At 37.0% G+C, this 22,169-nt stretch overlaps 1 protein-coding gene and 1 long non-coding RNA gene across 7 annotated transcripts in view; one reads left to right on the plus strand and one right to left on the minus strand.

The window, feature by feature from the left end:
• LOC126940821 (uncharacterized) overlaps nt 1-22,169 on the plus strand; it is a 616,457-nt gene that overhangs the window by 421,118 nt on the left and 173,170 nt on the right. The gene's annotated exons all lie outside the window — the stretch shown is intronic.
• Nucleotides 1-22,169, minus strand: part of KLF12 (KLF transcription factor 12) — a 621,954-nt gene that overhangs the window by 256,522 nt on the left and 343,263 nt on the right. For 5 of the 6 annotated variants that reach the window (XM_050766996.1, XM_050766994.1, XM_050766993.1 and 2 more), the window contains exon 3: nt 1,069-1,158. In XM_050766996.1, the coding sequence (XP_050622953.1) occupies nt 1,069-1,158 (90 nt within the window). Of the gene's footprint in view, nt 1-1,068; nt 1,159-4,605; nt 11,241-22,169 lie in introns of those variants that run through there. The other variant, XM_050766997.1, reaches the window with a different exon arrangement.

Consider the following 22,169-nt stretch of genomic DNA (forward strand, 5'->3'; position numbering starts at 1 on the left):
AGGTAGGCAGAAGTTATTGAAGAGACCCTCTAAATACACCATCCGGATCCATAACCTTGAATGTCCTCATTATGAAATCCTTTGGGGACGTCAATACCCTAACCCTTTGAGTGGGATCCCAGATGCACTTATCCACATCGATTTTTATACTCTTAAAAGTGAGATTTTATTCACATTTAAAATTTCTTTTGAATGTTCAAGTACAAAACATTGCTAATTTTTAGTAATGATGTTTTAATAAGAGAGACACTGATAAGGTAAATACTATATACGTATTTATGTCCTTCTGTCAGTCACCTGTGCTGCCTCAGTGGTGGTGGTTTAATAAGATAGGTAGCCAATAGGCACTCAGCCACATGAGCAGTGCTTTATCCCTTAAAGTTGCCAATGCTGCAACCAATTATACTGCTCTTATGCTCTTAACTAAACCAGTGAAGACATTAATGTTCATTATAAAATCTATGTCATTTAAAAAAATATGCACTTGTAGTCCTTATATTTTCAGTACCCATAAATTAATTCATTGGTTTGGCTATGTATTGTTAAATAATCCTTTTGATTTAAGACATTTTTCAAATTCAGTGACCTCATCAACTATCCCCCAGTACTCCTACAGTAAGAAAGGACAGGTACAAATGTCAAAAGAGAAGCCCATCCAACAAACAGTAACATTCTCACAGCTGTACTTTGTCATTTCCTGATTAGAATCAACCAAACTATGATGACACTAAGGTTATATTCCCACCTGATTTTTTAATACTTCCTCTTTGCTTTGGATTTTTATTAGCTTTTCAAATCATTTACTAATTTAGATATAGCCATATGATTCTCATAATGTCACTATGCCTTCCAACTTTTAGGACACTATCCCTTCCAAGGAAATAACAGTTGAAGTCGCAAATGGATACAAATCAACCACAATCTCAGATTTGTTTGTTTGTTTTAACCTGAGAAAGAAAAGCTTAAGCAAGGGAAACCGTAGAAGTGCTCTGCAAACCTCAGGATACTCTGCAGAAGAATGCCACTCTCATCAAAAGGAGTGGGGCATTGCTGGAAACTTGTGCTTACCCCTTGTTCAGATTCCAGAAGCTCTGTTTTGACTCTGACTGCCGGCATCCCATCAAGCATTAACATTCTGTTCTCAAAGGTGTTGATATTCTGAAAATAAAAGGGAGACAGAAAGATTCAGCTCTAAAGCATTCAAAAGAGGACCTCTGGGAGAGTCTTCCCTCATTGTAGTACATTTAGTACTGCTAACCTAATTTTTTTAAACAATAAAGATAATTAAATGAGAATATCGGCATAACCAATTATCCCCCTACCCTGAACTTTCATTTGAAATAATGACCAAGCAGTTGAATTAATCAGTCTGATTCTCTGACCTCTGGGTTGGAGGTCAGACTGTAATAAACTGGAGTATGGAAACCTTACATTAATTTATATGGGGCTGCAACAATTCATCACACTTTCACAATAGTGGAAGGAAACAGAAGGCGAGTTTTTCTCTTTCCTTAGTTCTGGAAACTGTATTGTGCAAAGACACCCATAAAGGAGAAAATCACATAAAAATTCATAAACTCTCGTATTAGTCAAAGCCTAAATCATTTAAAAGCAAGATAATTCCATACGTTTAATTTTTATGTCATGGCAATTCTGGTCAAATGAAAATTTCTACCTATCAACCTCCAAATATCTACTTTACAAACAACCAACATAAATCTTAGATTAAGAGTGAATTTTTAGGCTGAACTAAATAACAAATAATTATTTGGTCTTTATTCTGGTATATGTTTTGCTCAATTTACCACCTCTTGAAAAGAAAATCTTATTTATATTGTAGCTCAATAACATTTCAAACACCATTTATAAAAGATTAAATCAAGGTTCTTTTCTATGTAATTGTCACTGCCTTGGGGATTTTCTACAGTCAGCAACCTAGGAAGGGAGTCAGAATCACACATCAGTGCTTGCATAAGGCCCAAATCAGGCTCATATTTTTAAACATGTTTAGAATGCTAATTTCTCTGTTACATATTGACTCAACTACAAATCTGATAGAACTAAATTTGATTGAGATTTTAGAATGGTTATTTTTATTTAATTACAGAATGTAACCACAGGACACTAAAGTGGTCTTATTAAGAAAAAAAAATCAGTTTCTAAATATTTTGCCTACCTGGTGAAAAAGGTGAGTATAATTTCTAAATCTTCAAGTGTTAATATGGTCGCTTTTCTACAAAATAGCAAGTTAAATAAAAACAACCGGACCGGGCACAGTGGCTCACGCCTGTAACCCCGCTGAGGCGGGTGGATCACCTGAGGTCAGGAGTTCGAGACTAGCCTGGCCAACACGGTGAAATCCCATCTCTACTAAAAATACAAAAATTAGCTGGGTGTGGTGGCAGGCACCTGTAATCCAAGCTACTTGGGAGGCTGAGGTGAGAGAATCACTTGAACCTGGGAGGTGGAGGTTGCAGTGAGCCGAGATCGCGCCATTGCACTGCAGCCTGGGGAACAGGAGTGAAACTCCATCTCAAAAATAAATAAATAAAAACAACTCTCCTTTCAACAAACCATAAATTACATGTTCTTGTTACCAAGTAATACCAACAGAGTGCAGTACAGTGAAACTCTACTTCTCATATTTCTTGACTCTTCTTTTTGTTAAGAAAAATGTTCCGAGAAATAAAATTTACAGTCTCTTATCATAAATATTTGCTCCAAGGAATCAACAAGGAAAAGCAAATTTACTCTGGAGTTAATGAGCATTTAAAAAGTCTACACCACCTAGTCTACTAAGTGATAAAAAGAAGAAAACAAATTACTGTCAATATTATTTCCCTATAAGTGTTCGATATATTCAAAACTGGCAGGATACTTTTAAAATATTCTTGCTTTGGAGTTGTCCCTTTTTTTCAGAATTTTACATCTTAATAGATAATTTAGAGTAGAAGGAACTGTGGTATATTACTGGTGAGCTTAGGTGAGTTGTTCTAAACTTGAAACCCTTTCATGGAGGCCTGTGGGTTGCTTTCATATGGGGCAGGGATCTCAATTCCTAACGTGTCACTGGCTTCCGTGGTTGGCAGCAGCCAGCTTGGCTTACCACCATCCAGTCTCAGGAAAGCCTTCCTGCAGCCGGCCAGCCCTCCACTCTCTGGAGTCTGGCAGCAGCTCTAGGAATCCACCTTAACAAAGCACCCTGTAGGCTGTTTGGCTGGTAGACAATGAAGGATGAACTGATAGTGCTTCCTACCCTGGAGGAGTTCTTGCCCAGATGAAAAGGCAAGAAAATGCCTTATAAGGAAGGCCCAAGCAAAAGAGGAGAAAAGACAGAGAGCGATTCTGGAAAAGCAGATTTAATGAACTGTTAGAATCTGATTAGAGGCTAATGTCCCTTTTAGTGCTTTGTACTAATTTACAGCTGATATACTTTAACCATCTTCCCCACTGGCTCTGATAAACTCATTAGTTTAAAAAATGCAAGCTAACCAGAGTCTTTGAAGTTAAAAACTGATAAATCATGAAAACCTGACTGGGTCTGTGTTCCACTTAACACATTTAAATATTAAATATATATTCATGATGGTTTTTCTTTAAATTTTTATTGTTCTTGAATAATTCTACATGTGTTAAAGTCAAGATGTACAGTTTAGTTTCATGTACAAGTGAAAAAAACAAAACATTCTCGATTTTTTAAGAAATCAAGTTTTCCTGGAAATCTTTCTATGATTTTCTAGAATCATTCACTGCCACAACTATAATAAACACCATAAATAACAATGTTCACAGCTGGAGAACTAAGCTTCAACTGTTAAACTCTTTCAACTAGTGCAGATTCAATCTGTATATATGCCTGTTGCAAACACATGTGAAGCATATTCATCTCTGCATTCACGGATCTAACCCCAGTTCTCATAAACAACAGCATTCAGTATCACGGCATGCTCCAAACTATCTAGGAAGGTGTGTGATTTTTAAACAACACATGGTAATTACACAGCATTGACAATACAGTCCTTGAAACAAAATATTCATAACTTTATCTCACAGAGCTAAGATCAGATACATATAATCCCAGATGACCATAGACTTTAAATATGTAATAGAGTATAATAATTTGGAACTGCTGTCAAACATATCTTGCCATGATCTTAATCAAAACACATTTGCTGTGGAATCAATAGCTCAACTGATTCCCAAGAGATAAATAAAATTACAGTCATCAATTTTAGTAATGTAGTATCTTTGTATATTTACAACATTTTGATGTTACACAACCCTCAAGAAATGCTTTATGTATGCTTATATACTTGTTTCACAAGTGAATTGTACCAATTAATGAAAAATCATCCATAGAATTTGTTAGTTGGCTGTTGACCAATTCCATGTGCATGGGATGGGAAGGGTACTCTTGATATCCCATTTACCAAATATGAATTGGCAACGGCCGAGCGTGGTGGCTCACTCTTGTAATCACAGCACTTTGGGAGGCTGAGGCAGGCAGGTAACTTGAGCTCAGGAGTTTGAGACCAGCCTGGCCAACATGGTAAAGCTTTGTCTCTACAAAAACTACAAAAATTAGTCAGGTTTTGTGGTGGGCACCTGTAGTATCAGCTACTCAGGAGGCTGAGGCAGGAGAATCATTTGAACTCAGGAGGCAAAGGTTGCTGTGAGCCAAGATCGTGCCACTGAACTCCAGCCTGAGTGACAGAGTGAGACCGCCTCAAAAGAAAAAAAAGAAAAAGAAAGAGTCGGCAACACAGTAGTCGAGCTGACATTCGCTCTCTCTGTCAAAAACCATGTAAGCACAACAGTCATTGATCCCAACATCTCAAAATATTCTGAATGTAATGTGCAGCAAGGAAAGGGACTGATCGTCAATGACCAGAACTCATAAAAACATACAATACGGGTGACTTTCCAGGTCAACTCCTACAATGTGCCCCACTAACCTCCCAAGGCAGGTCTTTTCCTTTCTCTCCTCCTGACCTTGACTCATTTTGCACAACTGGAGTAATAAGGAGCTAGCTAGTCAATACTCAACAGTTCTAAGATTTTAAACAAGGTTCCTGTCATTAGTCAAAAATAACTGCTGGTGTCTGTTTTGCTCTTTCTAGATATAGGATATATGATATATTTATTTAAATATACATCCACTTTAAATCTTCATATTCAGGTGCAGGTGATGAGAAATAAGAATATGTCACCCTGCCCCATGTCCACATTATGCTAGACAGTGATATAAGGGACATATGAACAGTCAAGATTCACCACATCAAGTTGCTTGGTACACTTTCATAGAAGAATCTTTTTTTTTTTTTTTTTTTTTTTTTTTAAGACAGTCTCACTCTGTCACCCAGGCTAGAGTGCAGTGGCATGATCTCAGCTTACTGCAACCTCTGCCTCCCAGGTTCAGGTGATTCTTGTGCCTCAGTGTCCTGAGCAGTTGGGATTACAGTCATGGGCCACCACGCCTAACTTTTTCTATTTTTTGTAGAGACGGGGCTTCACCATGTTGGCCAGGCTGGTCTTGAACTCCTGGCCTCAAGTGATTCATCTGCCTTGGCCTCCCAAAGTGCTGGGAATACAGGCATGAGCCACCAGGATGGCATAGCAGATTCTTAAAGGTTTACAATGCAAGAGTGCCAACTGGTTAAAAGTAACATCCTGTGGGTACCTCTTCCTATAGAAAAAATATCAGAATCAGATTGCAGGGCAATTAGGGGTTTGCATAAAAAAGATTTCTTAGAGAAGCCAACTGATCTCACCTCTACCCTAACAACAACAAACACCAATAACAACAGCAATTTTTTTCAAGCCCTTCTGCAGATGTGCCAGTTCCACTAATAAGTTAACAACTAACTGCAAAACGTGTGCTCATATACAAGCAAATCAGTGAATTCCTCCCTCTCTCTGGGTAAGTGTTAACAAACCTAATAGATTGAAATAATGTTTAGGTAATTATTTCAGTTGTCTACTGCTATGCAACAAATCACACAGTGGCATGAAACAACAATCATTTTATCATTATCTTGGTAACAAAAATAATACAGATATTTGCATATTTACTGTGAGCCAGACCATGTACTAAGAGTTGTGCATATAGCTGCTCATCTAATCCTCACCGCAACCCAAGAGATTGATGCTGTATTATCTTATGTTGAGGCATCTGAGACACAAGAAGGTTAAATTGTCCAAGGCCACACAATTAGTAAGCAATACAGCTGTGCTGAAAACCAATGAGTCTGACCCCAAGCCAGCAGTCTTAACCACCATACTCTATGTACCTACCTGTCCACTCACTTACCTTTCTCTATATGAATACACACTCCTAATATAATAGAAAAAAAAAATATGAACACCTTAGTGAAGGTCCCAACACAGACACTCTGGAATCTCAGTAACAGCTCCTCCCTGAGCTAAGCTAACTTAGTTATGGAACTAAATGTGAAACTTGTAGTCACTGGTGAGTAGCAACGATTTGGAGAATCAAGGCTCTGGTTTCAAAGCTATTTCAAAGCTATTAATATTTTTTTCCCTTTAAGTTTTCCACATATTTTCTTAACTTGATGAGATTATATGTTTCTATCCTAGCAATATCTCATAATTAATTTAGCAAGTAACTTCATCTGCTACCCAGCTTTTAAAAAATATTCTTGTCTTTGGCGGCTCACTCAGTATTTTCACAATGGTTTCATGTACTTCGATGAAACAGTAACTTCACCTTCTACATTTTATACTCAGAACAGACGCCTCTCAGCATTACATTTAATTTATAATGGCTAAGTGTAAAAACATCCTTTTCTCTACTCACATATCCTCACGCTGACAACTCAGCTTCAGAGAGGGCATATAACTAATCAAAGTACCAGAAGTGGTACAAAATAAGCATCCCTTCAAACACAGACTTTGCCATTCTAGCCCAGCCTTTCATCTTACATTCTTTTGCATACTGGGAGAATGGATAACAATGTCAATAACTGTATTTTATTAACAAAAATAAGAGCCAAAACCATAGGCCTATTGGGACTCTCAACTGAAATCCCCCATATGTTTCAATGACCCAAATTACATTATTCTGAAATATTTGTCTTCAGTTTCAAAAACAGAATCCTTCCATTAAAAACCTCACATTGAAGCACATAGAACAGTACCTCTCCTAAGGACTAGTCTGTCTGTGTAATGCAGCAATTTTTAATTTCCTGATAGCAATGATCAGCCTGTTTCCTATGTTGGTAAAGTGCTAAGCTATCACAACAATGTGCAGTTATACACTAATATTTAAAAAAATATTTCCTATTAGTGATAGTTGCTGAACTAGCCATGAAAAGCAGATGTTCTTATTCAAGTTGCAAATGGATGCTTTTCAAAAGGGCAACCAATCCAATCCAAACTGGGAGCCAAAATTTACTACTGGCATTTCCAAAGGCCTCAATACATTTTTAAGAATTACAACAGATGCACGCCTACCTTCCTGGGCAGAGGATAGTTAAAATGACATCTGAGCTTCTGAATAACACTTTTCATCCCAGCATTTACACAAATTATAATAGAAAAGTATTTCTGTCATTCATACTCTGAAAAGCTGCACACACTTGGGGGTTGTGAGTTGGCTAAATATTTCCTTAAATATGCAACAAGAGCCTCTCCTGTGCCCATCATTCCATTCCATCTGCACCACAGTCATGAACCATGGATAAAAGTAGTGGTCAGAAAGCACGAAAATATCAGGGTAAGAGAAGTATTAACCCACCAACAACCAAACCCTAGAGAAGGAGGACAAAACTTCAGTTCAGCTGAAGAGGTATTAACATTATGAGGAGAGATCCGACATGTGGAGGCAAGTGTTAGGGTAGAGATGGACTTACAAGTAGGTTTGATGTCAGGTAAAGATGAGAATTCACTTCAGTCCTGGAAAAGGAAGCCAGAAGCAAGATCCTTTCTGGGAGATGAGGCTAGCAGAAACTAATTCTCAGGACCTACCCCCAACAGCCCAGAGCTAGGAAACAGGAGTAGAGAGAAATCAGAAAGTTGGCCGGGTGCTCCAGTCCATGATGCTGGGCTTCCTTCCCTGGGCACATGCTTAGACACAGAAGCCAGGCACCAAGAGCCTGGGCAGAAGTGCCAATGCAGCACACAGGCCTCACAGACGATCAAGAAGTACATTTGCAATACAACCACAATATCCTCACAAGGCTCCCTAATTTTACAAATTATAACAGTTATAACAACAATAACATTTATTGAACACATGTAACAGGGGTTGTTTCATGTGCTTTACATTCATTGCATCATTCATTCATACATTGATTCATTCACAATATACTTATTTAGGGCCAGCCACTGTTCCAGTTATTTAGGATATACCAGTGAGCAAAAAAGAGGAAGTTTTGTGGAGTTTCATTCCAGTCATTTAATCGCACATCAATTTTTTTTTCTTTTACTACGGCTATTTTAGACAAGAAAATTATTAAAGTTTGAAGAGATTATATAATCTGTCCAAGATTATGAAAATGATAATAAGTCTAACTTCAGGATGACAATCAATTTTTCATTGCTTCCAGGGATAGAGATCCTCAACGCACAGGGTACTCTGGCACTGCTACAAAGCTGTGTAAGCCTAGAACTGTGCAGGCAACTCTGCCTAGTGGGTTTCAGGCTCCTAATATATCAAGAGACCAAGCACCACGGTTGAGGTGGAAGCAGCAAGGCAAAGGCAAACTGATCCCATATACAATGGAGAGGAGAGCTCCAAGCTCATTCTGAAGTTCTTGCCCTGACCTACAGCAGGTGCCTCTAACCACTTCCCTAACCCCATTGTCTGCCATTCTGCTCAGGCTTGACCATATCAAAAATGCTCCTCCTTCCAGGACTGTGTGCATTCTATTCACTCACAGTATTCACCACTACCTGACAGACTCTTTATGTGCCATTACATTAGAACGTAAGTTCCAGGAGGACAGAGGGTTCTCTTTTTGTTTGTAACAGTACTCCTATCCTAGACTTGAAACTTACACCGTTAAATAAATAAATATTTGTTGGACTAATGAAAAAATATAAGATCCAATCATTCTCCAGGATCTAGGAGATAAGCTAGTTGTTGAAAGATGGGATGAGAATTGGCAAAATCTTAAGAGATATGAAATTCCCCATATTGGTGAATAATAAAACAGAATTTGGCATGGCTAAAACATAATGTTCACTGGAGAAGTAACTAGAGATAAGACCAGAAAGGTAACCTGGAGTCAAGTCATGAAGGGTTGTATCAGTCCCTTCTCGCATTGCTCTAAAGAACTACCAGATACCAGGTAATTTATAAAGAAATGAGGTTTAACTGACTCACAGTTCTACAGGCTGTACATGAAACACGGCCGGGGAGGCCTCAGGAAACTTACAATCATGGCAGAAGGCAGAGAGGAAGGAGGCATGTCTTACATGGCTGAAGCAAGAGGAAGACAGCAAAGGGGCAGTTGCTACACACTTTCAAACAACCAGTCTCCTGAGAACTCACTCACAAGACAGCAGTAGGGCAGTGGTGCTAAATCATTAGAAACTGCCTCCATGATCCAATCACCTCCCACCAGGCCCCCAGGTTAAAATTTGACATGAGATTTTAGTGGGGACACAGAGCCAAGCCATATCAAGCTTCTTATATGTTATGGTAATTCATTTCTTCAAAACTGTTTCTGTAATGCCTGTTGGATGCTACTTGCTAGGGGTGCAAGTGCACAAGACAGAAAGGCTTTCTGCCTTAAGAGAGCTTGATGTAAAAGAGGAAGAAACATGTATGGGCATCACATAACAGGTGATGAGGAGTCATGAAGGCTTATTAAGCATAAGCTAATGTTTAAGCATTGTTTATAGAAAGACAGGACTAGAAGCAATTCGGAAGCTGACTTACAAAGATGTCTGATGTGATACAAAAGAAAGTGCAGCCAGCTCACAGCCCATCACAACAGGACAGGGGAAGAGGTGGTGTGGCAGTGGGAAGAAAGAGGAGGAAAAATATTTGAGAGACAGTTCATAGTTGTACAGCCTTTGATGACTGAGATGAAGGAAGTGCTGGTGGTAAGAAAGAGCAAGAAGAAGAGTGTCAAGAATAACAAAGATTTTTCTAGATTTTCCACTAAGGTTAAGACAGGAAACCAAATAGGAAAAGAAAACCATGTCACATTTCTCCTATATCCCTGGGATACATGAATATCTGGGTGTAGTATTCAATTTCAATATATTTTGTTTACCTAAAATCTGTTACACAGAGGGAAAGATCTCTCTTAAGCTGTGCAGGTTCGAATCACGTAAAAGAGACTAATAAAGTCAAATGTATCCAAACATGGAAATACAAGTTTGCTTAAAAAAAAATGCTATCAACCAATCCTCTGATTAGCCACATTTTTTTTTAAAAATTGACTACCATTTTATTCTACAAACTCATGGTTATCAAAACCAAAAAACAAAATACAAATTGCTATTTGCTGAAGTAGAAGTTTGAGTACTATACATTAACATATTCATTGGTCATTTCCCTTTATGAAAAGTTGAATAGTAATGAAAAAAACATTCAGAACACTGGAGTATGTAATGAAATAACACCACTGGTCTTTTGCGTCAAGAGAAAATGAAGATTACTATCAAGTATTAAGTCATTTATTTTCTGTGGGAAACAAAGGAAATAATTATTGACCCAAATTTCCACCTTTTCTTGTGTACAATGATTTCAAGTTGCTCCTTATCAAACCCAAAATGGATTAACTTTCTACAACACGGATCACTGAGTGTTTAGCTCCTGCATAGCCTGAAAAAAACAGCGCTGATGAGTTGGGGATAATAAAAGAATGTACCCAAAAAGTAAAAATACAAGTTAAGTTTTTAAAATGTGACCCTTGTAATGAAAACAAAAAAGAGCAAGCAACCTTAAATTTTTTTTGGCAGCCAGAAAAATGTGCACACTGCTAAACAAGTAAATTAGATTTTGTTTTCTTCTTTTCTTTTCTTTTCTTTTTTGAGAGGGAGTCTCACTCTGTCGCCCAGGCTACGGTGCAGTGGCGCAATTTCAGCTCCACCTCCCGGGTTCACACGATTCTCCTGCCTCAGCCTCCAGAGTAGCTGGAACTACAGGCACCTGCCACCACGCCCGGCTAATTTTTTGTATTTTTAGTAGAGATGGGGTTTCACTGTGTTAGCCAGGATGGTCTTGATCTCCTGACCTCGTGATCCGCCCACCTCAGCCTCCCAAAGTGCTGGGATTACAGGCATGAGTCACCGTGCCTGGCCCGGTTTTGTCTTTTTCTAAGACTCTACATTCATTCTCTTCACATATTTCTAATTTAAATATTTAGTTAAAACTTTGTGCTTATATGTAATTTTATCTTCCTCTGAAAACCTTGAGCATGATATTGGTTTCTAATGGAATGTATGTTTTCAAAAAAAAGTAAGTCAGAAAAAATGATCTTTAGATTTTTACTTCATCCGAGAAAGGTTATCAAAGCACATAAAAGCATGATGTAGTGTTTGCCGTGTTATTACGAAGTATAACAAAAGTAGTTAGGACTAAAAGATTATTATAATATTAACTAGGTTGCAGCAGTATGCATTGTCTGGACAGTCATGTCAGACACCTAACAAGAATGGCCATGCCTTTCCTCTCTTTTCCCACCAACACTCTGGATGCTCACAATGTAGAGAAGAAAGACATTTCTTAGTTGGCAGTCAAATGGCTAAATGCATATGCTTGGCCCAATATATAATCTATCAATTTTTCAAGGATATCCACTTCCCATTTATGATTTTTCCAGATTTCCCAAATGATGTCTTTAGTTATATTAAATTTTACATATAATCCAATTACTGTATTCATTTGACATTTTTACTGACAATGCTGTTAAATATCTAACTCATTTCACCCAAATATCCCCCAAGAATTCTGACTACGTTATCTTTTACCTTTTTGAATACATTCTTTCATGTCTACACGTTCTTCTGTACATTTTCATTATTGCACAGAGTACAAGTTAGAATAGGACATTGCCTCGGAGAGTGGGCCTGATAATCAGACTTCCTGGTTTAGTCTCTACTATGTATATAAGTCCAGGTATACGAGACTTTCTTCTGGTTTCAGTTTTCTCATCTGTAAAATGCTGATAAATTTCTGCTTCACATAATTTTTTTAAGACTTCAAAGGGACAATGTATATAAAGTGCTTAGCACATAATAAGTCTTTTACAAATGTTAATAAGTAATACTTAAATAACTATAATTAGTAATAGTAGTATTTCACTTATTCTTCCCAAACTGATTTTTAGAATGGATGTACTGACCTGATTTTCTTTGACTCTTTGCAGAAACCACTAAGTTTTGTGTTACATTCTTTATAAAACTATTATATAACTAAAACAGATATGTTAAGAGTTGTTTTTCGTAAATGATGACAGGAATTGACAGAAAACAAACCCACACAATTAATACATAATTGTGGAATACATTAATATATAATTAAGGTAAGTGGCAGCAATGAATTATTTTATGTTTAAAACTGTGACGATGTACACACCAATCACACAGAAATACAAGTCCCTTCATCCTAATGAGGACATCTAATGTTTTCTGTCTACTAAAGACAACCATGAAGTGTCTGATAGTGCTTCCTACCAAGCAAATTCTATATTTGATACAGTGCTAAATAAAAAGTTTTACTGGTTCTCCTTTATGTGATTATCCAGAAATATACTGTTTAAGAGAAAGACATTTATTACCGAACATATTTAACAAACAGATTACTGGAGAAGTTATCTACAAAGTGGCCTGTAATTTGAGCCCTGGAAAACTTTCAAAATTACTTGAGGAAATCAAAAGAACTACATGAGAAATAAGTTGCTAAATTTCAAAATTAGCTTGCATTTAGGGCAATATGAAGTCAGCAATACCAACACCTCTATGCCATTACACATGTTCCTGTCATCACCTTGACGATGTTCTTTCCTCACCTCTGCTTTTCCACATTTTACCAACCATGCTTGTCTCTTCTTGGAATTTCCGTAGGATGTGCAAGTGTGTATATAAATAAATTAAATCCAGCATTCTTTTTTCCTTTCTGGAGTATTTCTCCAATTCTAAAACGTACCACAATAAAGTCATAAAGCAAACAAAATTCATTCAACAAAAATTTGGAATATACTTTTAAATTAAGGAATTATATAACTGCACAGCATTTACTCAGGCCTTGTTACTTCCTGCCAGCCTCTTAATAAGCATGACCCATAAAAATAGAAACAGTATAATTTTGAATAACTGAATAACTTATTATACCCAGGAACTTTCTATTACCCTCTTTTGCTATTTGATGCTGAATATGGCTAAAACAAATGTTGCCAATAGAGAGAGTACATTTGAGGAAGTTCATTGTTGTAACTCAGATATTCTTTTAGACCAGGGCTTCCTAACATCTGTACTACGTACATTTACACCAGATAAGTCTTTGTTGCCGGGGCTGTCCTGTACATTGCAGGATGCTCAGCAGCATCCTTGGCTTCTGCCACTACATCCCTGAAACATCTCCTCAGTTTTAACCATCAAAAATGCCTTCAGAAATTGCCAAATGTTGCGGAGGAGAGGGAGTAAAGAGTAAAGCAGCCCAATTCAGAACCACTATTTTGTAATTACTGATTCTATGAACTCATTAGAAAAGAACCTTACTTTTGGCCAGGCACGCTGGGTCACATCTGTAATCCCAGCACTTTGAGAGGCCAAGGCAGGAGGATTGCTTGAGCCCAGGAGTTTCAGACCACCCCTGGCAACACAGCAAGACCTCATCTCTATAAAAAACAACAATTAAAAAAACTAGACGGGCATGGTGGTGTGCACCTATAGTCCCAGCTAATTAGGTTGAAGTGAAATGATCACTTGAGCCTGGGAGGTGGATGCTATGGCCCGTAATTGTTCCACTGCACTCCAGCCTGGGCAACAGAGGGAGGCCCTGTGAAAGAAAGGAAGGGAAGGAAGGGATGGAAGGGAGGGAAAAGAGGGAAAGGAGGGAAAGGAGGGAAGGGAGGGAAGGGAGAGAAGGGAGGGAAGGGAGGGAAGGGAGGGAAGGGAGGGAAGGGAGGGAAGTAGGGGAGGGATGGAGGAAGGAAAGGAAAGGAAAGGAGAAAGGAAAGGAGAAGGGAAGGGAAGAGGAAGGGAAGGGGAAGGGAAGGGGAAGGGAAGTCAAGGGAAGGCAAGGGGGAAGGAAGGAATCTTAATTTTATGTTGAATTATACTTCCCAATAAAATCATACCTCAATAATAAAAGAAAATAACACCTGATATAAAATCATACTATAATTTGCTTTAGAATATATCTGCTGGGAAATTAGCAATATTTTAAAAGATAATTTTATTATTTTCCTTAAATTCTATCCTTTCTGCATATCCAAGTTTTTCCAAGAAATAAGTGCAAAGATCCCAGAAAGGGGCTGCAAATTTGCTTATTAGTTCAAGCAATGGAAACTGAAAGAAACCTGAAGATTTCAATATTAATATAGTAACTAAGGAAAGCTTTCTGGCCCCATTCTTAGACATGGCCAATGAGGAGCTACTAAATTAGCCTCAGAAGTCTCGAAAGTAAGAAACTACAATTACCCAAATTAATATGGTGATTTAACTTTCAACAGGGAACTAGAAGACAGAGTTTTTATTCTTGGCTCTACATCAGATTGGCCGGATGAAATCTTTAGAATTTGCATTCCTTCACAAAAACAAAGACTGACCCCTATATCAAGAACAAAATATTTCACAATATGAACTGAAATATAAACCTGATTATATTTCATTAATTTTGTTAGAAAAAAGTAACATAAAATCTAATATATCCTTGTGGTTGTTCCATCTAGTTCCTGTGAAAAATAATAAAAATGATCACAAGTTATGTAAATCAATTGCTAAAGAAAAGGGAGAAGGGTGTTCCTTATAAAAAACTAAAAGATATGCTGGGCAGCAGGGCAAGAAGCACAAGTTTAAACATTGGATCCTTTCTAGAAGATCTTACTGTTGATTCATAGGAATAAAAGAAGGAATTGGTTTTAGAAGATAGGAGATATGCATAAAATGAAACCACAAATTCACTTCTTTTTGCACATGCAGTTTTGTTGCACCGTCTATATCTGTGCTGTCTGGGTAGCCACTTGCTGCAACTACTGAGCAGCTGAGACATGACTAGTCCAAATTTAGATGTATGCAAAAAGCATATTGGATTTTGAAGACTTAGTATGAAAAATACAATTTAGAATGTCTCGTAATTTTTGAATTAATTACATGTTGAATGGTATTTTGATTACACTGGGTTAAGCTAATTTTTTTTAACTTTTTTTTTTATCTTTTGAGATAGAGTCTCACTCTGTTGCCCAGGTTGGAGTGCAGTGGTGCGATCTCGGCTCACTGCAGCCTCCGCCTCCTGGGTTCAAGTGATTCTACTGCCTCAACATCCAGAGTAGCTGGTATACAGGCACACACCACCATGCCTGGCTAATTTTTGTATATTTAGTAGAGACAGGGTTTCACCATGTTGACCAGGCTGGTCTCGAACTCCTGACCTAAGGTGGTCTGCCCGCCTGAGCCTTCCAAAGTGCTGGAATTACAGGCATGAGCCACCGTGCCCAGCCATTTTTTTGTTTAAACTTGTAAAATGCCTACTACAAAACAAAAATCATAACTTCCTTTAGTGTCTACTAGAATACTGAAGATTACATATGTGGATTGTATTCTATATTTCTTGGACAAAGCTGTTCTACACTGTCATGTCAGTGGCTCTCACACTGAATTGGTACCATGATCTTACCTGTAGCTTCCACCCAGTCTTTCTGGAAATTGAAAGGTGGTGGGAGTGGGAAGTTTTGAACGTCACAAAATTGAAAGAATGCCACTTTCCTTTACTGCCCAGATGCTAGAGATGTTAAAAGTCCGTAGCGTATGAGTCAGTCCCAAACAACGAACTTCTCTATCCATAATCTCAGGTGTGCCCCCACTGGAAAACACGAACGTGAACTCATCTGCTAGGCAGACTTCAGCAACTAATTGCTGAAACCTAACTTTGTATCTTTAGCACTGGCTTCTTTATCCCTAAAGACCCAGAACTATATTCTAACGGACCCCTTAACATCTCCAACTGGACATTCCATGGGGATGGCACAATTAACAAATCCAAACCAAATTCAGTATCTCTGACCTCCACACCCCTTCCAAAAAAAAAAAAAAAAACCCGCAGGCAAGAAAGACAGATCTTGCTCTGCATCACGAATTTTCCATCAAGGAATGACATCATCATTGACACAACCCTGTTTCTCAGGCTAGCAACTTTTTCCTTGCTACCCCACTTAAAACTTGATACTACAATCCTTGGCCAGTCACAGCCAGCCTTTTCTCTCTATTCCAATTGTCACTGTCCCATATATAATGGTATTTTCTTCCATCCCACCACCAAAGACATTTTGGGACAGAGGGAAATCGTTCCTCTATATCTACTGGTTAAATTAACTAATTTAACCAGCAGCAGAGGAAAATCTCAGCAATTGTTGATGCTAGATAAAATGTAAGGTCATAAGGAAGCCTTAGAAAATATGACTGTATTTTATATTAAATATATATATTATTTATATTAGATATATTAAAAGAAAAATCATGATGTCTACTAGTAGATAAGGATAAGTGACTTACAAATCAATTAAAAGTATTATATATGATTAGATGTGTTTAAATGTAGTACATATATATGGTAATGTACTATATATGTATAATTATATATCTCATGTAATATATTTACATATTAAGTGATTCCCATTATGGTTATTTCAAGCAACTATAAAGAGACATTTTGAGAACCTTATTTTTCAACACATTATCAGGTAAATGCTATCTAAAAACAAAGATATTGCTTCTAGATTTTAAAAGGGCAATGCATAACAAAACTGCATTTTGCTTCTAATAGTTTAGTCTGAAAGATCAGATGATGGCAAATCATCACCACCTTTTGAAAGTATAAAATTGCAGGATGAACATTCTCAAATACTGCAAAATGCAAGTTTTTTTCTTTTACCATTAACTTGAAACCATATGAAACTCCCTGAAGAAAGCTGGAGATACACAAATGGAGGAGAAACATCAAGGCCTACTGGCATCCTGGAAAAATAACAATATTCACAGCCAATGTGAGTCTCAAAAAGTGACTGAACAACCAACCTGCTTCCAGTATTAAAAATAATAGTTGAAATTAATCTAATGTCAAATAATTGAGAACTAAATGAATAGATTATGAGACATTCAAACCACCGAATATTTATACACTAAATATGTAGCTCTTCGTCTTGATATAAATGACTGATGACAAAGAAGTGGAAAAAAAAACCAGTATGTTCTTATAACTTTAAAAATAATGCATATGGAACAGAAAAAGCATGCTAAAATGACAAACACTCAAAATTGGAGCTGACAGAACATGGAGTGAGATTTTTCACTTGCTCTGACATGTTTTCTCACTTTTTAAAATACTTGTAAATGTTATCTATACAATTAAAAGAAATGCTTGACAATTCAAAATGTGAGGCAAAAAAAAAGAGTCAAGTGGGCTAAAAAAAAAAAAAAAAGTCGATGGTTGGGATTAGAAAAAAAAACAAGTTCCTATGTAGGTTAGCAATCATAAAGTGTAAGAGAGTCATTGTTTCTCTAACCAGCAACATGCACATACATGCAGACACATACACACTCTTCCATGTATACTCATGTTACATTACAATTTAACTAATACAAACGTTAAAAATATGCAGCTGAAACTGAAACAATGTACTCAGTTATATTTGTAATTGATATGCTGAATCTGTCATACAGCTTGAAGTGCGCTATCAACACCTTTGTGAATATTTTCATTATGCAGAGATCTATATTATGCTGTTAACTCATCTGAGAATGATATAATGTATTTTATGTTCTAGGGAGTTCCTTGACAATAGACAAATGGACACATTATACTATTGTCTTGTGGTAAGTATTTAGCACCCTTAAAAAAGAAATTATGTGCCAAATACTTTTTTTTTTTTTTTTTTTTAACTTCAGGGAGTAGCCAGTGAGTGTACTTAGCCAGTGAGTGTACTTAGCCAGTGAGTGTACTTTAATTTCAGTGAGTAGCCAGTGAGATCTCACTCATAGGGGAAATAAATCTTTTCTGGTTCTATCTGGGGAAAGTACACAGGAGCAAAAAGATTTACACTTGTCAGATTTTTGAATAAAATATACTATCTTATAATTACAACAATTAGACTCTGCCCTCCTTTGAGCCTTTAATTATGATAGCTGCATTCTCAGATTATATAACAATGTTGGAAATGTTTTTTGAGAAAATTCTTAGAGAGTTACTACGAAGAGGACTGCGTTCTAACTAACAATGCATTTTTGGAAGAACCAAAAATATCCTCTGGGTATTTTCTTAAAAAAATCTTTCCAGTTTCCTGCCTAGCATGTAAGAAGCTTAGAAGTAGCCACTCCATCCTAACAAGTGAGAAGCTGAATAAACTGAAAAAATCAACAACTCTTCTCAGATCTGTTAGAGAAGTCAAGGGCAAATACTGTCCCAAAATTGGAGACAAAGATAGGAAGACACAGAGAAACAGAACTTAACAGGGAAGAAAACTCTGTGAGAACAAGTATTCAGGCTGGAAATCCCGAATTGTAATTGATGGATTGCTACGGACTCAGAGTGGACAACTCTGGGAGTTAAAAACTCCAGGGGGACCAAGTCACTGGAGGTTCTTGACATGTGTACAGTAAAATCTGCAATCTTACCTAAATTTAATAAAACTTAAGGAGTGTGTATTACAATGAGACTTTAGGGCAAAAGACCTGAATAGACACCTTATCAAATAAGACAAAAATGGCAAGTTAGCATAGAAAAAGATGTTCAACACCATACATCATTAGGGAATTGCAAATTAAAACAATGAGATACCATTACACAACTATTAGAATGGCCAAAATCCAAAAACGAACATCAGCAAATGTTGGGGAGGATGTGGAGCAACAGGAACTCTCATTTCTGGTAGAAATGCAAAATGGGCAGCCACTTTGGACAACAGTTTATTAGCTTCTTCCAAAACTAAATATATTCTTACCATAAGATCACACTGTAACTCTCTTTGGAATTTACTCAAATGAACGAAAACTTATGTCCATGCAACATTTATAGCACCATTATTCATAATCCCCAAAACTTGGAAGCAATCAAAATGTCCTTCAGTAGGTGAATGGATAAACTGTGGTACATCAGACAATTAATCAGCACTAGAAAGAAATTAGTTATCGAGCCACGAAAAGACATGGAGGAACCTTACATGCATATTGCTGAGTGAAAAAAAAAAAAAAGCCCATCTGAAAAGGGTATATCCTATATGATTCCAACTCTATGGCATTTTGGAAAAGGCAAAACTATCGACACAGTAAAATGATCAGTAGTTGCCAGGTCTTAAGGGGAAGAAAAAGATAAAACAGGAAGGGCATAGAGGATTTCAAGGACAATAAAATTATTTTTATGAGACTATGATAGTGAATACACATCATTATGCACCTGTCAAAACCCACAGAATGTACACAAAGAGTAAGTCCTATTGTAGAGTATGGACTTTGAATCACAATGATGTGTCAATATAGGTTCATCCATTGTAACAAATGTACCACTGTGGTGCAGGATGCTGAAATTTTCAAGGACGTTGTGTATGTGTAGGGATGAGGGGTAAATGGGAACTCTCTGTACTTTCTGCTCAATTTTGCTGTGAATTCAAAATTCTAAAAATAAAGTATATTTAAAAAATCTCTTTGCAAGTTTCATCACAACTACTTTTTAAAATTCAAAAACAGAAAGAATATACTCTGTACAATGGTCTCCAAAAAAAAGCGGTTAAAAATAAATGGACAATTCGATAATGCATTTCCTAATTCACTTCAGGGATACTATAATTAGTATTTAGACATATGTAAAAACACTAGTGTCTAAAAGTAACCACTATTGCCAAGTCTATAAAATTATAAAAAAGTAGCAAGGTGCTATTCTCAAGAGTTTTGAAGAAACAGACCATTCTCTCACACAATTTTATATTACTTAAGCATACTTGTAACAGAGATTCAAACATAATTCCATTACCCCACATTAACTTTTAGCATTTTGTCAACACTAATACAAGGGATTGGTTAATAATTTGAAATACCAGGCAACATGGCCAAATATATCATTCTGCATTTAATCATTTTTTCCCTAGCAGTAAAGAAAATTGCTACCTGGCATACTTCTTAAATAAAAGATTAAAATACAATTAAATAAAGCATAGTCATTTTGTGCCAGAAGATGTAAGAATATGTGTGTTCTATTGGGATAAAAAAACCAAAGTTCCTATACAGGTTAACAGTCATAAAGTATAAGAGAGTCATTTATAAACACACACACACACACGTGCATGTTTATAACTTGGAATTATTTGTATGTCCCTGAAAAACATCCTGTGGGAAAAGCAATTGCAGGCATTGAGACACAACACTCTGCCTCAACTAACCTTAACTTTTCTATTTATTTTCAATTTTAGAATGGATTACACAATGTTAAAAAATGGTTTTAGGTTTTACTACTTCTAACAACTAGGACAAGTCATTCAACAATGCTTTTGGAACATCTGTTTATATCAATTACCTTTTAAATTAAAAAGTTTTTGGAAAAATAATTCAAATTTTCTATATGGAAAAGTTTTATATATAATTTAGTACTTATATGACACTAATAATGCCAATGGTAAATTTTGCATTTTCAATACTCACTTCAGCAAATCTTAATATTTTGACATAGAAAATAAGTTGTCAAGGAGAAGCAGAAATATTTATCTAAATTTAATTACTTGAAAAAACATTCTGTTTATATTTCTGCAAGCTAATAATTTCAAATAAGAAATCATGTACAGCTTGGATGCTAAGGTCTGATAGATTGGTTCAGAAATGCAAACACCCAAAAGAACTGGTAAAAAGATTGTTCCCCTCAATAATAGATGGGAAGACAACCTAGCACTATGGGATTATGAAGTGGAACTTCAGCAAGAAATGTCTCTGAGGTTCAACTCATGCATTTGTTTTTACAATTTATTACAAACAAAATCAACAAATGGGGAAGTTAGCTTGAAAGTACTGACAGATCCCTTCTGAAGTATTGTTACAAATGTCTAATTTTATACCATTCATGATCTTCCATCCAAACAGTGGATAATGGAAAAGTAATCTGTGTGACAGTATAACTAGTAAGAGAAAATCCAGGCACCCTGTACTTTCTCATACCCACACCAACTACAGCCACGGATGCTAGGTCCATGCAACAGTGAGCATCTTACTGGCTCCTACCCACAACTCATTGATCTTTGCATCTCCCACTGTATACAGAATAGCTCACAGAAGACCGAAGCTCAAAACAGCCTGCCTTGGTCTTTTTTCCAGGTTATTGGACATTGACAATAGCAAAACCATTGCTCAAATTCAGAAACACTCTATAAGAATCTTAGGTCAGCTGGGCATGGTGGTTCATGTCTGTAATCCCAGCACTTTGGGAGGCCGAGGTGGGCGGATCACGAGGTCAGGAGATCGAGACCATTCTGGCTAACACGGTGAAACCCTGTCTCTACTTTAAAAAAAAAAAAAAAAAAGAATCTTAGGTCAGCCTAGTTTGAGTGTATACCCGAAAGCTTTCTGGACCCCCGAATTCTCTCAAAAAGGTATCAGAGGCTGGACATGGTGGCTCATGCCTATAAATCCCAGCACTTTGGGAGGCTGAGGTGGGAAGATTGCTTGAGCCCCAGTGTTCAAGACTGGAATGGGTAACACAGTGTGACTTGGTCTTTACTTAAAAAACAGAAAACATACCAGAATCAATTGTAGGAGGCACATTAAAGAGAATCTGACATTAGGGTTGATATGAACCTAGCCTATGATATTCCAAGGAAGCCAAAGACAAAACAGGACTGTAAGCAGTGCTTCCCAATTATTTTCACACTATGGAGCATGCAAAAAAGGTAGCAGCTCTGTTGCACACTGGGGTAGGCAGTTTAACTTGGCCTTGGCAGGCAGTCCCAAGGGGTAGGGATGCACATCTCAGGTACACTTGTAACACATCTGTGAGGGAT

This window comes from Macaca thibetana, chromosome 17, assembly GCF_024542745.1.
Source record: "Macaca thibetana thibetana isolate TM-01 chromosome 17, ASM2454274v1, whole genome shotgun sequence".
Classification (NCBI taxonomy): Eukaryota; Metazoa; Chordata; class Mammalia; order Primates; family Cercopithecidae; genus Macaca; species Macaca thibetana.